At 48.1% G+C, this 17371-nt stretch overlaps 2 protein-coding genes across 2 annotated transcripts; one reads left to right on the top strand and one right to left on the bottom strand.

Annotated features, from left to right (window-relative positions):
• Positions 1-3200: 3200 nt before the first annotated feature.
• Positions 3201-4412, top strand: MYCTH_2114682 (uncharacterized protein; the record flags this gene model as incomplete). The annotated part of the gene is made up of 3 exons (XM_003658982.1): positions 3201-3679; positions 3830-4135; positions 4295-4412. The coding sequence occupies 3 exons, from the start codon at positions 3201-3203 to the stop codon at positions 4410-4412; spliced, it is 903 nt and encodes a 300-aa protein (XP_003659030.1).
• Positions 4413-4746: 334 nt separating this feature from the next.
• On the bottom strand, positions 4747-6265 carry MYCTH_2106582 (uncharacterized protein; the record flags this gene model as incomplete). Its single annotated transcript, XM_003658981.1, has 6 exons — positions 4747-4887; positions 5063-5095; positions 5363-5400; positions 5457-5554; positions 5834-5901; positions 6044-6265. The coding sequence occupies 6 exons, from the start codon at positions 6263-6265 to the stop codon at positions 4747-4749; spliced, it is 600 nt and encodes a 199-aa protein (XP_003659029.1).
• Between the last annotated feature and the right edge of the window lie 11106 nt (positions 6266-17371).

Here is a 17371-nt window from a genome sequence, read left to right as displayed (position 1 = left end):
GCTGATCAAGTTAACCATATATAGAGTGGTAGCAACGAGCTACACATTAGTATATGCACATACACTCGATGCATACATGCGTAAGGTATGCAGCGCGATGCAACACTTGGCGTATGGAGAACCGGGTGGGGCTTTAAGCAAGTGTAAGAAGTCGTCCTGGAGGAAATGCTCCGGTGTCTAGCTGATCCCAGTGAGGTTAGTGTAGTATAGGGTTGCGTTGTGTGGTCAACGGTTATGTGGTGTATGTACGGTTCTGCGTAGTGTACAGTGTAGATCGGAGAGTTCTGGACATCGACTCTGCAAGGCGGCGGGCGTGTAGTGTTCGGATCTGTATGTACTAGTCCGCTAAAGAACACCGAATGCCTGGAGCGGCCCCACGGGAGTGCAGGACGAAGGAGTGCACGGATTAGTTGCCGCGGTAGATATATACTGAATGCCGTACGGACTTGCACATAACTACCTAGGTACCTACATACATTGCCTTCCTGGGTCTGTCTATAATTGTTTCTTTTTCGCTCCTTCTTGCCCCAGTTGCCATAAAGGGCAATTTTAGGGTCCATTTCCTGTGATTGACGCGAACCCGGATATCGGGCTCAATTTTTTTGTCTGTTCGTATCTTCTCTCTGTTCCTGGCGTTTTGGTCTCGGAGGTACACGATGTGCTTCGTGGCTTGTGAATTGTTTGATGAGAAGCCAGCCCAACAAAAGCCTCCACTGCCCCAGAGTCAACCTTCCAGGGTGGGGCCGAAATGGGTGTATTAGTGCACCAACGGAACATGCCTTAACTGCCCTAGTGTCACTCCGGATTACACTAAGCCTACAGAGTAGTGAAGGAGTGGGAGCTGAGTATTGGAACTCCTCGGAAAATTCCGAGCAAGGTTCGGGCGGTCCTGCACACTAGACTAGTGTAGTGTAGTAGAATCCCTACACTACTGCATACTTGTGCCTGGTATACACAGTATGTAATGTTGTTACATCGTCTTGTCAGGTTGCGGAGGGTGTACCTGGCTGCGATCGGGGAGATGCGGAAACGAAACCAAATGCGTTCTACCTGTGCCTGGCTACGCTAGTTATCTCAAGCACGGAAATTTAGTCTCGTGGAGCCATGGCCTGGCACCTTCAGAGACAAGGCATTGTCGATCGGCATCAGCCATTGCATAACACAGCACACGGGATCGTTATGACGACAAGGTGGGGAAAAAATGATAAACGCGAGACAAGGGGTGCCGATGACCAAGCTGGAAAATGATGACGGGATCAGTAATCCGTATATTGCAGGCACAAGATCGGATCCCCTAGAGGGCAAGGTTAATCCAAATGGACGTCAGGTCATGTGCGGAGGGCTTCCCATAAGACACGACGGCCCGGAGCGTACATAGAAAAGAAAGAATGGTTGTGACATGGTTACACTACTCAGTACAGTGCCATGGTGCGGTTTACGTCACTCGCTACCCGTTATTTGTCGATTCTGTACATTCGTGCATGAGGAGGAATCGATTGTATGTCCTTGCTTGCATATCTGACCTGAGTTATCTCCAAGAGGTTGGTACACTATTGTTGAGGTTGTGTCACATAGTGGACGAGTACAAAGGTACTACAGTACAGCACATATACGCTGCAATGGCACATACGGTAGTGCAGATTAAAGTAAGTCCAGTAGTGTACACTACGTCCGTACCCTGGTAGGGATGCTATGGGTAAGGATAGTGTAGTGTACACGAGCAACAACCATTGTCGCTGCGGGGTCCCGGAGTTGACTCCAGTTCGGCAAGTACCGCAAAAGATGCCTCCTCGGGCCGAGCGCGCAGATCAAGCCCATGGCGTCGTAGTGTACATAGTACTAGTGTACACTACACTAGTAGTGGAGGTGTGCACTAAACCTTACCCCCCAGCAACACTCTGCGACGGCGCGTGCAACGCTTTTTTGCCCCTATTGGGATGGCTGCATTCGAGCGTCCCATTGGGCCAATAGAAACTCCTGGAGCTTGGACCGAATAGCACCACCAACCAATCGCATCTTTCCTGGTCCAAATCAGGCAAGGCCTCTCCATTCTTAGACCAGATTCTTGGGACGGGCATGCAAGGGCGAAGAGACGGGAGGCAGCATGGACCTCATACTGCATTCTTGCGCAGCGCCCCGCAAAACGCTCCTTTCACCATCAAAAATGTGCCTGGTTACTATTCGAGTATGTATGGATTGCTTAGACTAGTGCCAAAACGCTCCAGGCTTTCAACGTTGCGTGCCTCGCCGAGTGAAAGATGGAGCCGAGCTGGTTTCATACTTTGTACTGTAATCCGTACACCATTACACTCGTCTACACTAGTGTAGGGGTGCCAGCGGTCGGAGACTTTTCAGTCGACACCCCCCCCCTCCCCCCACCCCCCTTCCCGAAGGCAGAGGTCGCTCCTGTTAGTAACTAGGTACTGACCCCGGCAGACTTCAGCTCTTCGGAGCCAGCTCCTGTCGTACATACATCAATTCCCTTTCGTGGCGACGGTCTGTTGTCGACTAAGGCCCGATTGGCCCAAAACTTTGATCGAAAAGTTTAACCGCAACAGCAACAAGGTTGCGTGGGTTGCTTGGTCGAGTGACGGGGAGAACTGAAGCTGGGAGGTGCTGGGCCTGGCGGCGGGGCAGCCAGAAACGGAAGCCTTGGCGCCCCGCACTCCCTGGGCCTCCCTGCGGACCCAGGATTGGCTTGACGCCTCCTGATCGGCCGGTTGCTCATTCGCAACCATTCACGACTCGTTCGAGGTTACACAGTTGGACTCCATAGTAGTGTAGTTAACGGCCTGATGAGTAGGGTGAATGTATGTATGTACGTCCTTATATATACACTGTCATAACCAACGCCGCACCCTCTCCGGCCAGACAAACCCTGGTAACAGCCCCTCATCTCGTTTTCTTTCTTTTTTCTTAACCTTCTTGGACGCTCTGGAGTCGGAACACACGTATACTATATAGTGTAGCGTTCTCCTCGTCAGCACCAGCGATTTGCGAAACGCATAAAGATCTCGATCTCTCGCGCGCTGCGAGACCCCACCATCTTCCCTTTTAGTGTACTCCCGCGCTTCCTTCCCTCATCAAAAGCACCCGCGCCCCCGCGCACACCTCGCCTGCTCCTACATCACCTCATTGTACCTCGCGACGACATCAGGAAAAAAAAGAATAACATCGAGGGCAACACGCCTCTCCGTGTCATGCATTCGCCAACAAGACACCAGGCCCAGAAGGGCGCAGACAGCTCGGCAATGGACCTCGCACTCCACGCCTCAGACCTGCTCCTCTCATCGACGCAGTTTCAGGACCAAGCGCCCCAGATCCACGACCCACAACCCGAGCCATCATCACCCCAACTAGCTGTGGAGGAGAGCTTCCCAACCCCAGTTCCACTGATGCACTTTCCCCACTGTCGCCTCGACATCACCACCGTTTCCTCTCCCAGTGGCAGCGGCAAGTTTGAACAGGTCGCTCTCCCCGGCGCCTTGGTACGCACCCTGCTCTCCCGCTTCGGCGGCGACCTCCGGCGGCGGCAACAGCGCCAACAACATTCACCGCCATCACCACCATCACCACCACAGCAACAACCACAACAACAACAACAACAACAGCTACTACTACTTCAGCGACCAGCTGCCAACTCTCCAACCCACCGTCCAGGGCCCGGCGGAAAGGAGGGGTAGAAGAAAGGCGACAAGAAACAGAGGGTTACTACTACTACTACTGCTCCTGCTGCTGCTGCTGCTACTACCGCTGCTGCTACTCTTACTACTCACCATCCTCATCCTCATCCTCCCCGTCCTCGTTGTTCACAACCGCGGCACAACAGCCACAAAACCCGCCGCCGCCGCCGCCCGACGACGACGATCATCCGCATCCAGCCCCACCCCGACGACGCGGACGACTGGGTCTTCTCGCGCTGCCTGCTGGCCGACTTCACCGGCTTCCGCGAGGACGAGGCCGAGGTCCTCTCGGCCCAGGGCCGGCTGTGCTGCTGGGCCAGCGTCGTCCTGCAGAGGCAACAACAACACCCGCCTCCGCCGCAAGGGCAAGGACGGCAAGGGCGGCAAGGGCGGCAGGGGCGGCAGCATAAGGGGTGCGGGGAGGCGGAAGAAGAAGAAGAAGAAGAAGAGGGGTTGCATCCGGATCGGGATACTACTACTACTACTTCTACTACTACTCCTACCGCCGGTATCATCAGCGCCGCATGCGGAGGAGGGCAGGCGGGGGGTCTGGAGGTGGAGCGCGGTGGTAATTGTAATGGGGATGATGCTTGTGCAGGGCAGTGCGGCAGTGTGCTGGAAGACGAGGAAGAAGGGCAGGAGGAGGAGGAGGCGATGTGGGAGCTGGGGTTCATCGTGCAGCGGGTTGGGGTGAGGGATCCGGCGAGTGGGTGGTGTGAGTGTTTCTGATCCCCGTGGTTGATTAAGCGAGGGGGAACATGTATTATTTCTGTTTATTTCTGCCCTTCGTCTCATCTTTCGCTTATTTCCCTCTTCGAGTGGTTTTGCCCCCCCTCTACTTGGTTACTGCTATTCTTGGTCCCATGTCGCGCTGTACTCTTTTTCCTCAGCACCATTTTTTTTTTTTTTTTTTTTTTTGGTTCTCGCTTGGTTTGGTGCTCCATCTCGGCTGGGTTGTTCATGGCACGGTTTCATTGACTGGCGTTCCACATTTCTGGGGTTGGACTCGGCTTCGGGACTTATGGGAACATTGGTTGGAGGCGCAGCTAATGGAAAAACGAGACTAATGATACCGCCGAGGCTTGCGGTGTCGTTCTTGACCCTGCTGTTCGCCGCATATGCCCTGCTTCCCGTGCATTAATCCAATCTGGCCCTCGGGATTCGTGTTTCCGGTGCGCTCTGCATCAAAAAGCCTTTCGCTTCCCTGTGATGGGTCATTACACTGGACGCGGAGAGAGAGGGAAAGAGGTTTTCGCATATAACCAACGTGTACAGTACAAATAATGCCCTCCCCCCGGTCCCCGCATGTGCCGAAGCCCTCAGATCCCCCCGGCTCTTTCTCTCCCCTTGCAAACATGCTCAGGGTATGGAACACGCACGCTATACTTTACGCATTGCTGGATCAGCAAAAGCTGTCGCATTCAATACTAGTAGTTAATGGATGGACGGGCCCAGACCGTCCGTCCCCTGTCGCGATAAGCCAAAAGGTTCCCGAACGAGAGCGGCCCAGACGGGTACCCTACCCTCCTGTACCACAATCATCTCTGCAGGTTCCCTCCCTCGGTGTAACATAAAATACCATAGCAGACCGGCGACAAGAAAGAGAGAGAGAGATGAAACGGGGGAGGGCTGACTGCTCACTCGTCTTCGGCCCAATCAACCTGCCTGCTGCCACATACCCTGTACCCGACCTTATTATAATACGAACCACTTCCAACTGATAATTTTTTTGTCGACTCAGCAGTCGCTCATCTCCCGGTCTCGCCGTCTCACCGTCTCCTCGGTCTCGCCGTCTCACCGTCTCCCCGGTCTCAATCGGACGTGCCTCGGCGCGCCCGCGCCCGCGCACGCAGAGCTGCCCCTTGACTGGACTTATTTATGCATATTATGCATAGAGTGGAACTCACACACTCTTTCCCAGCCCCCCTTATTCCCTCCCTTCTCTCCTAGCTGATTAAGCTACGGATTGCACCCCCCGGTCAGAGCCGTTGTGTTACCGCGTAAGAAAAGTATAGATACAACAGTGTGCACACGATTGCGAGCTTCCCAGGCGGTTTGCCGCATTCGAACCATGATTATCGGCTGTGCCGCTGCCCCGCATGGGCTGACAATGTTTGGTGACACAGCAGCTCGGTAAGGTAGTCACTTACTACTTGTCTCTCGGTCCCACGGGAGGGAGGGAGGAGGGAGGAAGGGAGGGGGAGGGGTTTCCAGCGTCCTGCAGCCAGGTGTGACAGTTTTCCCCTCCTGGAAGACGGGGGTACTTTTGTCTCGGTCGAATTGGGGCTTGTAGTCCTTTTTTTTGTTTCTTTCGTGTCTCCGCTGCGATGCGATGGCTCCTACGTGTGCTGCGTACGTACCGTCAGGGTCCGCCCGTCATGTGTGATTGCGAAGACGGTAGGCGCCTGGCCTGAATCATGCCCGGCCTTTCTGGTCAAATCGGGAGAGATGTCGATGAACTCGGGAGCATGTTCGCTCGAACGTGGGACTTTTGAGCCGCGCTGAAATACCTTACCTAACCGTATGTCAACCGAGACGAAAGGGAGAAGATGGCCCGCTTTGAAGTCGGTGCGAGCGGGCATGCGTGTTGTTCCTAGAAAGTATTTCGTTGTTGCCACCGGCGCTGGCCACAAAAGCCTGGTTGTTCAGGTTGAGTTACGTACGTTTCCAACCAACACAAGTATTCCAGATACCTTGGGGCACCTTCACCTATGTATCCTTCCGGCGTGGACTGCGTAACAGGAATGGAAGAAATACCATGTAAAAAGAGGCCGCAAGGGGTTCCCGTCCCATCTCTCCACAGCTTTGTGGGACACAGTTACCTCTGTATATGGACAGTCGACTCTTTACGAGGGCAGGGTACAGATTAACTCCGTACTGTGATGCGGCGTAGTGTATTGTACATATGCAATGGGCGCTTCATATGCATGGTTCATGTCAAGGTATAGCGATGGAATTCCGCAAGCAGTGACTTCCAAGTTGGGCTTGAAGAAGTCGTAAGCAGCGTAGAATGCAAGATTGGCTCCCCCGAGATCGACTTGTGGCAGTACTGTACATATGTACATGCATACATACAAACTGAGGTGCCCGAACGCTGTAGCCAATGGCGCCATGGTCCCGGCAGTTGCTTGCCAATCAAATCAGAGCTAGAGCGGGCGCATGCGAGGTCGCCATCACCGTCCCGTCATCCTTGCGTCAAGTGAGAGACGTAATTGGTCCTGCCCTGGGGGACCGGGGCAGGTGCGATGGGATCCGAGGCAGCAGGATCTGGGTACTGTACCTCAGCTTACAGTATCCCAGGTAAGGGAACGATACTCAGTACATACAATACAGGACATGAAATGTGCCTGCACGTTTTGGTGTATCCCCTGTTGCTTCCGTTGTGGCTCAATACAAGTAATCCAGCTTCTCTTAGGCCGTTAACTTTTCCCAACCATTTATTGGTTTTTCCGACTATTGGGTTTTCCAGGAAAACGGAGTTCGGATTACACCATGGCTGCTGATTGCTGACTGTCAGTGCTGATCTTTCTGGAATTGTCTTGTCGTGTATTGCAGTCTTCGTTTCTTGTCTCTCGGCCGGACGTCCCGAGACAATAGATCCCTATGGTGTCAATGGAGCTGAGGCAAAACGGAGTATTCGTAAGACCGGTGACGAACTGCTTTCCGTTTGTGGAAGTATTCTATTTAGGGTTAGGACCGGAAGACCAAGCTTTGAAAGCCATCCCCAGCCAACGGACTCGCGACGACTGGCCATGACAGAAGATGGTTTCCAATAGATAGAAGATGGTTCCAATTGATAGAAGAAAGTTAGTAAGTTATAAATAGTTCAAAAGTGCGATGTCTCCTTCCCACGATTGCTAGCCCTATGGCTCTGTATAAGTAGAGGATAGGAACAAAGAACCCTCCGTTTGCTAGCCCGTTTGCCAGATCTATAGGTCTTATCTTATCTAGCCTTATATAATGGACACGTCCGTAGACAACGTACTATATCAAGTCCCCTGCCTAGAAGAAAAAACGTAGTACCTATACTATAACTCTAAATAGCTCTTAAATATGCCTTCTTTCTATAGTAACATTGTAATAGAAAGTAGTAGCTATAGCTCTAAATAGCTCTTAAATATGCCTTCTTTCTATAGTAACATTGTAATGGAAAGTAGTAGCGTTATCTTACTATTATAGTGTCCTATATGTCTTCCTCTTAGCTACCTATAGCCTTACTTTAGCGTTTTCTATCCATAGCTCTTTTTAGGGGAGCCTTTGATGCCTCCTTATAAGGGCGTCTATATAGGGGTTTGATCTACGTTGCTTAAACTATAGTAAATTGACCTCCCTAGTATACCTAGTATTTATTAACTATCTTGTATATATAGTATAGTTAGAAGTCGGTCTTCTAAACGTTATATTTGTAGCCAAGTCCTTCCTATTTGACTAGATACTTATACTTGTTATATATAAGTTTATAGTTCTAGATACGTTTGAGTTCGTACTTGTCTCCAGATTCTAAACCGCTATCAGTATAGCTATCCTTAATAGGGTTAGGAGGTGGTATAGCATGGTTATATAGGTCGGTGCCTAGAGGTATAGACGATAAGTATACTACTAATATTATAGGATAGATGTCTATATTTGGTAGTAAACGAAGACGATAAGCTAGGTAGCTAACGCGTTTAACGACTTTAAAAGGACCTACGTATTACTAGGATAGTTTAGGCGACGGCTATCTAGGCAAGTAGTAGCTACGGTAGAGGTATAGATATACTTGGTTGCCTGGCTTGAATTCGATGTCACGGTAGCTAGTATCGTATCTACGTTTAGTATGGGCCGTTATAAAGTCTATCGCTATCTAGGCATCTTAGTATAGATATTTGTGTAGGACTAGGATATCTTATGCCGTTTTCGATAGCGCTATTAGTGCTTCTAGCGGTCTAGCTGGTTTGAAACCGTAGAGTAGCTTGTATAGAGATATGCTAATAAAGGCGGTATATATATTATTTAAATGCTACTATAGCTACGGAAGTATAGCGGTCTAATTGTTATCTGGCTTTTTATAGACAAAAAAGTGTAAAGCGATTTCTACCGTCTGGTTCTTCCGCTCTACAAAACCATCTCCTTATAGGTGGTATATAGTAGTTATTAATAGCTTCGTACCTAGCGCTTTCTATATACTAGTCCATAGCTTGGATGTAAATTTGCGGTTACGGTCAGATATAACAGCGGTTAGTACTCCCTAGTCGGATAGGAGCAGTTGTCGTATTAATATATAGCCCTAGTTAGTAGTGGTATAGTTAGAGTGGCCAGGTATAAGGAGCGTTCGTTTAGACAATTTATAAGACATGGTCATTATTAAGTCGAACTTATTATACCTATTTAAATGCTATAGCGTTCCGGCTAATGGAACTAATGGTAACGCTACTATAAAGTCGATAGTAATTACTTATATAGGTAGTATATCAGATAGACGAATTGGTTAGTAGTTATCTATAGGAAGGTTACGATCGGTAGCGTTAACTTGGCAGATAGGGCAATACTTTGTATAATCCTATACATACCTAGTTTTTCTGTCGATCGTAATGCTATATAAGTTGTATATTATCCTATTGGTTCTAAAGTAATGCTTCTTATCGTAGGCTAAACTCAAGATATATTATATAAGGCTTAACGGAACGTATAATATATAAGTACCATCTAGGCAGATATAGTAGAGGAGCTCGTTAATCAGAATAAACAGTAGCCTATAGTACGAAAAAATAGCAATGCCCTTATTATTAATAGTCCTATCTACGTGCTTATTTTTGATAAGATCCTTAATGATAGGGGTATACTTAGCATTAGCCTTATAGCTATTAACAAACTTTGCCTTAAGTTTAGAATCTATCCGTGCCTTGGCAAAAGCAAACCAAACGTTATCAAGTACAGCCAATCTATCTAGTCATTTAGAAGGTTTAGGGTCTCCTAAGGCACTTAATCTGCTTAACGTGTCTAGTATAAAGTTAAGTCTTCTAGGAAGATGGTAGACCTTAAGGTTATACTATAATAGGTAGATAGACGCGTTAATTAGGCGACAATTGGCATAGTTAGTAGAACTTGTATCTAGGTTAGTTTGTTCTATAATACTATATATAGCGGTATGGTTAGTCAGGACAATGACTAGTATATACGCTAAATAGACTATTATATATAGTTTGCGAATTGCCTAGACCAGACAAGCAACTTCCTATTTAGAGGGTCTATATTATATCTTAGCCTTTGTTAATAGGCGGCTTAAGAATATCACTAGCAGACGGCTTCCTTTATATATAACTAAAGAGGAAGCAAAAGAAGCTTCTCTTGCATCTTTGCGAATACCCCACCAAAACTCACGAAACTACCATCGCTAGAAAGCTCTTGAAAAACGCTATCTAACAGTACCACTTTCAACCATGCGCGAGCCGTTGCGGGTGTGCAACAGGCATCGCAAGCGCTAGAACCGGACCCGACCGCAATCCGACCTCACCTTGCACGCCCGTCAAAAATTTTCACCGCATAGACCACCTAGCGCCCCTAAGCGTAACGTTGATTTAAAGCCTACCGCCAAGCCACCAAGTAGGGAGGCCTATGGCTTCGAACCAATCAAAGGGGGGCCTACTATAGGCCTACCCTACCCCAGATATCAAAGAACTAAAGGGTCTTATCACATAACTAGTCAACCTTGTGCCAAGCCCTAAATAGGGCAAGGCATAGGACCTCGCCAATAGGCTCTTATAGGGCCTTACAACTACTATTATAGGCCTAGTTCCGAACCTATAGGAACTCGTAGCCGAGGAAGTCAAAAAGGGGCTTAAAGAAGCCCTTAAGGCTACCCCCTGCCCTACCTAGGCGCAGGTGGCCGTAGGCTTATAACAGGGGGTAATAGGCCCCTAGGGAGGCCTACTATCGGCCAAGGTAGTGCCGTTACGGGCCTCGCGGGAGGTTACGATACGGAATATAAGCCTATAGGAGGACCTTAAAGCCCAAACCCCGGCCGAAATAGTCTAAGTAGTTAACAGGGCTTCTAGCCGCTAGGGAGCCGTTACGGCTAGGAAGCTCCTAAGCAGGGATATAGTAGTGGTCTTTAAGGACAAGGCTACCAAGGACTAGTATTCGGTTAACAAGCGATAGGTGGCTACAGCCTTTAAAGAGGAGGCTAGGGAGGTTGGCAGGGCCTATATAGTCCTAGCTAAAGGAGTCCGGAAGGAGGAGCTACAGGGGGTCAGCGAACAAGACTTTAAAGAGGCCGTAGGCCTACACTCGATCGAAACGGTCAAGTTCCGGCTGTTAAAGAGCCTATAAAGGAAGTAGGCCACGGTACTTCTAGGCCTATAGGACCTCAAAGAGGCCTAGAAGGCCTATAACGAGAGCGTAGTCTAGGATGCCTAGGTATTAGACTACAAGCCCTACTAGGATGCTCTAGAGCCGAGGTAGTGCTATAGGTGTTAGAGCTTTGGCTATACCTAGCAGTACTGCTAGCGGCCGGCCTGTTGTGGCCGTTGTAGCGTAAAGGCCTATAGGGAGGGGGGGAAGGCTAGGGAGGCCTAGTGCCCTACCTACTCTAACCAACTCCCTTGTAGGTATACGGCCTATAGGGGCCCCTATATAGCGTAGTATAGGGGCTGCCTAAAGAAAGTCAAGGCCTAGGAAAGGGCTAGGGAGGCCTACTAGTATAGACCTCGAACCTTCTAACCATTAGAGCAACCATACTAGAAGGTAGCCTTCGAGTTTAGCAACCAGCCGGAAGATGATAACTACTATCAAACTAGGGCCAAACGCCCTTATAGGAGGCCTACCCTAGCCTAATAGGCGGCTAGGAGTGCCTTGTTTAATGCCCGACAGACCTATATCTCCTTTCTATAGCCTAGAACCCCCTCCCTCTTATAGCCGGCCGAGGGGGGAATGGCTATAGAGCCTACTACTACCACCGTGCCTTTGTCCCCTGCCCTGGCTACCTTAAATGCAAATTAAGATCCTTTAGTGGAATACCTAAGGTAACAAACAGGCCCTCGAGGTCCTACTAGAGGAGGCTAAATATAACCTACTAGCCATTTAGGAACCATAGATCAACCAGTTTATAAGGTCAATATACTGCCCCTAGGCTTCGAAATACTACCTAGTTTATAAGCCTAAGGGCAAGGCGGCTATTCTAGTGGCTAAGCGCTTCCTAATTAGCTAGTAGGACTATTCGGTAGAGGAGAACTAGTATAAGGTAACCTTTCCGGCCCTAGGAGAGAGGGGGTTCGAGCTCTAGTTAGTCTATAATAATAAGGGGGAGCAGGCCCTCTTATAGGACCTGCTAGCCCTACCTCAGCCAACCTACTCCCTAGTTCTTATAGATGACTTTAACCACTACCACCTAGTCTAGGACCTATTTAATAGGCTTAGCCCGGGGGCCAGGGACCTCCTTAGCCTTGTAGACTAGTAGGACCTTAACCTATATATACCTTACAGCCAGGTTACTAGGGCCCCCTAGGGGGACTAGCATGGCCGGCCTTCTACGATAGACCTATTCTAGGCCTCGGCTAGGCTAGAAGCGACCTACAAGGATATTATGGAACATAAGAAATCTGACCACTACCTATAGGCCTTAGATGTCTCCCTCTAGGGGACCAATAGGCCCATGCCGGCTAGTAAAGGGTAGGACTAGAAGAGCCTAGATAAGGAGGTTACGCGGGCCGAGGCGGCCTACCTCCTACTCCGGCTTAGTAGATAGGCATCGGCCCGGGCCAGGCCTGTCTTCCAGGGCCCGGAGGAGCTTCTATGGGCCTTTGACAGGCTTATAGAGGCCCTTAAAGAGATAGCTACGGTCTTGGCCCTAGCAAAGAAGGCTAGTACAGGTAGTAAATGAGCTCGGTAGTGGACGAAGGAGGTTCGAGAGGCCTAGAAGAGGGCTAAGGAGGTAGAGAGGGCCTATAAGGGCACCCTAAACCCCTATACGTAGGAAGCACTCCGGCAGGCCCTATAGGACTAGGCTAAGACCATTACGGCCACGAAGACCAAAAGCTAGAGAGCTACACTATAGAAGGTAACTAACCGGCCGGACCTGCTATAGAGGCTAGAGCAGTAGGTAAGGCTATAAAGCCACTTACCGGTCGACCCTCTAAAGCTCCCGGCCTTCGAAGGAGGGCTTATAACCTATTAATAGAAGGCTAAAGCACTAGCCGATAAGTTCTTTCCGAACCCGGAAGCAGACCTGTCAGATATCGACGACCTAGATCTGAACGACCACTAGGAGCCGAAGTTTAAAATGAGCTAGGGGGTTACGGTAGGTAAAGTTAGGGTAGTACTAGCTAGAGCGGCCCCGTAGAAGGCCCTAGGGGAGGACCTCCTCCCTATAGGTCTGCTAAAGGCCTGTAGGCAGCTACTCTACCAGATACTAGCTATACTAGCCTTGGAAAGCCTACGGCTTGGCTGTTTCCTAGCCTGGTTCAAAAGGGCCAAGACAATAGTCCTCTACAAACCCGGCAAACCCCTATAGGCCTACTTTACCCTAGGTAGCTATAGGCCTATAGCGCTCCTACTAATAGTAGGCAAGGTACTAGAGGCTATAGTCGCCCGGAAGGTAACGGCCGTTATAGAGGCCTACGGGCTTCTACCGGCCGAATAGATAGGCAACCGGGAACATAGGTCTATAGAATTAGCTATCTAGCTTATTACGGCTTAGGTCTAGGAGGCCTAGAGGTACAAGGTAGCTACCTCCCTCCTATAGCTTAATATCTTAGGGGCTTTTAACACTGTCAACCACACCCGGCTACTAGCCACTTTATAAAGCCAGGGCTTCCCGAAGTGGTTAGTAGTCTAGGTTAGGGAGTGGCTATAGGATAGGGTGGCTATCCTTTACTTCAATGGCCAGGAAACGGAGGATATAGTAGTAAGGGCCAGGGTCCTACAAGGGTTACCCCTCTCCCCTATACTATTTATCCTCTATATAGCCTCCCTTTACTAGGCTATCCGCCAGGCCAGCCCTATGGTCAGTTTAATAGGTTTCGCCGACAACACTAACCTCCTAGCCTTTGGGAGGGCCGAGGAGGCCTATAACGGTCAACTACAGAGGGCCTAGAAGGCCTATCTCCAGTAGGCAAAGACCCAGGGTATAGCTTTTGCCCCGGAAAAGTACGAGCTTATCCACTTTAACAGGGGCCGGAAACAGTGATCGCAACCGCTAGAGCTCCTACAGCCTAGAGAGGGTACTACCACTATAGCCCCGTCGAAGTCGGCCAGATTCCTTAGGGTCTGGCTAGACTAGAGGCTATAATGGGGCCCCTACTACGCAAAGATAGCTAAGAAGCTAGAAACCTAGGAGTTTACCCTAACTAGGCTCGCTACAAAGACCTAGGGCCCTAGCCTTCTACAGGCCTATAAGGTCTACACCAAGTGTATCTATAGCGCCCTAGCTTACAGGGCCTCGAACTTCTATAAGCCTACCAAGCCAGGGGGTAAGCTAGAAGGCCCTGCTAGGGAACTATCAAAGGCCTAATATAGGGCTCTTTGAGTAGTTACCAGGGCCTATAAGGCTACTCCTATCCGGTACCTCGAAACAGAAGCCTAGGTACTACCCTTCGACCTCAATCTTAATAAGAGGCTAGCTGACTTCGAAGCTAAACTTGACTAACCGCTCTTACAGACCGGGGTAGGTCCGGGGGCCTCCTAGGTCCCTACAAGGGCCCTTATCTAGCAGGCCTATAATAGGCTAAGCTAGAGGTTCCGGAAGAGAAGGGCTAGGGCAAGGGGCGAGGAGCCGAAGCCTATAGCCCTAGAGGTAGCAAGGTTAACGGTCCGGCAGTAGGTTTAGGAGGGCTATAGAGGGGGTCGACCTCCCCTACAGACCCTACAAAGAAGGCTATAGGCTACGGAAATAGCCGTATTAGCCAGCTAGAGCAACCGTTAAAGGGCCGACCAAGCCGGTAGGAGGATATAGCATATATTAGACAAGGACCCCCCGTGCCTGGTTTTTATAGGGGAAGGCCTATAAAGGCACTAGGGCCTAACAAAGGCCTAGAGCTCCCTACTAGTACAGGCCCGTATAGGGGCTATTAGCCTCTATGACTTCCTTTTTAGGGTTCAAGTCCTGGGGATCAGTACCCCTTACTGTGCCTATGGCCAGGGGAGGGAAACTATAGAGCACCTAGTCGTATAGTGCCCGAACCCACCAAGAAGCCGAACGTGGGAATCCTGGGAAATACGGTCGCAAAGGGACCTAGACCTCGTTTTGCGGGGTATAGGGGCCCGTAACCATCGTTTGGCAAGGAGGGTTCTACGGTAGCTAATGGACCTAGGGAGGCTCCCGGAATACTGCCTTGCAAGAAGGCTAGACCGGGAAGGAAGGCCTCTTTAGGGCCATTCTGGCCACTTCTCCTTTTCTTTGTAGTGTATTAGTATTCTAGATTAGGCATTAAAGGAGGGATAGAGGTTTTTATCTGGCCTATTAGGTACGGTTTTCTTTGTATATAACTAGAGAGGCTCTGGCATGCTTATTAGCATAATGGTATAGGACTAATAATAATAATATTACTAGTAGCACTTGGTTAGCTAGGATAGGGTTGCCTAGGCGCTAGTTATATCTATTGTAAGTATAGAAGACTATAACGTTAAATCTGTATTCTAAATAGCCGTTAAGTTAAATATATAGTTACTTGTTAGGATTAAAGTGGTAGAGGATAGTCGGGTTCTCATGATAAATGGCCTCTTGTAAGGCGGCAAAGGACGCTTTTTCCTGTTCGGTTAGGTCAAAGGAAGTACGGCTATAATAGCCTATCTTCCTAGTACGGTTTTCTACTTCTAGTTCGCTAGTTTTACGGCTATATATAAGTAGGTCAGTTTTGCGTTTCTAGAGCAGCTCGGCGATCTTTACATAGTATAGAATCAAGTGTTATAGGAAACTAGTAGTGCCTAAGTATTATTCTAATGCCTTTAACGTATATAGAAACGATAACTACTTAAATACTTTAACGTGTTGATCTATATTAGTAAGGCTAAGACTGTTTATACGAAAGCCAAGTAGTTCTATATTTGGGTAGCTAATATATGACTTAGTGGGTAAGATGGCGATATTTTTTTTCTAGAATAGGCTAAAGATCGTCTTTAAGTGCCGTATATAATCCTTGGCTATATCTAAGAAAATGACGATATCGTCGATAAACGCGCGATAATAGGAGGAATATAGTCGTAATAGCTAATCTATAAACCATTATATATATATAGGCGAATTATGGTAACCTATAAGCGCTACGATCGGCTGTTCTAGACCGTAAGGGCTGATTAGCGTAAATCTGTCTCAATACAGAGGATATATGCTAAATTAATGGAAAAATAATATAACGTTAATTGCTATAATAAACTTCTTTCTATATAAAGCTATAATAATCTCTAATTATAATAGTAGTAGGTAGTTATTAAGGATAGTAACCTTATTAAGACTATATAGATCAATGACGACACGGCCCTTTACAACGCCTTTTATAGTATACCAGACCACGAAAACAGGATAGGCGAAAGGAGTAACGTTCTTTACGAACCGTAATTTGCCCTATTAATAGAGGGCGTCAAAGGTTTTATCTAGGACTTCCTTGTCCCTCTGGCTTAATAGATATATACGGGAGCGTACTTTCTAGTATTACTAGCCTTCTACAAATAGCACTTTTATCTACTCGTTCTACAGAATATTAATCAGACTAGCGTCGTTCTAGAGTTATAGGAATCCGTTAACTAAGTTAGCGAACTTCTTGGCCAGTTTTACGTTACCTGCGTATATATAGACGCTGTTGTTAGTAACGATCTTAGGTAGGGACCCTAATATCTTTAATCCTAATGTGGAATGCTTCTTAGGCACGCGTGGTTTATATTCCGCTTCGCTAGTAACTTTATTAGCGGCTCTTAGAATTGCTTCTAGCGAAATATCCTATGGTAGAAAAGGTAAAGATTGCTAGGCAAGTTAGAAGACGAAGTCGCTAATAGGAGTATCCGAATTCGCGTCGTTAGAGGCTGTAAATAAGGCTATAGTCATAGGTAGCTTTATAGGGATATAACTACCTTTAAGGATTATGCCCGAATAGCGGTTCAAATCAAAGGAAGCATTGACCGGTATAACGTTACACTAATTGGCGAGTTTTGTAAGGTTAACGTCTATTACGGCAGTAGGCATACCTATTATTAAGATGGTAGTAGTGATTACTACTATATAGAAAGTAGTATTCTATAAATAGGCAAAGTAACTACTATCTTCCATTTCTTTGATCCTTCTAATAGGGTGCCTCTTTAAGATACGTAACGTTCCCTATATAGTATTTTCGATAGGCACTACCTTTAGGGTCTTTATATCTATAACAAAGTTACAGACGGCTACGTAAGCTAAGTTAAATATAAAGGCACGACCTATTAGGAGAGGCTTATATTTGATAGGTACCATTGCCCGTTAGTTAGGCAGGAGAGTGATTTCGCGAGTGGTTTTGACCTTCCGTATGTAGGGTATAGAGTATATATATACGGAAAAAGGAAGACAGAACTCGAATAACTATAATTTGACTTCCTTACGATAGTAGTCTATATTCGCGTCATACGAATCTAGGAATTTGTTACCTATTAGAAGATTCGGTGCCAGAGAGTTGACAACCTACACCGTATAGGTAAACTTAGCTAGGGTAGGAGTACCGTTTTCTATACCTAGCAAGTAGATATCGAAA

The sequence above is a fragment of the Thermothelomyces thermophilus genome, chromosome 1, assembly GCF_000226095.1.
Source record: "Thermothelomyces thermophilus ATCC 42464 chromosome 1, complete sequence".
Taxonomy (NCBI): domain Eukaryota; kingdom Fungi; phylum Ascomycota; class Sordariomycetes; order Sordariales; family Chaetomiaceae; genus Thermothelomyces; species Thermothelomyces thermophilus.
Note: the sequence above shows the minus strand (reverse complement) of the source record. Positions and strands in the feature narration are given on the sequence as shown.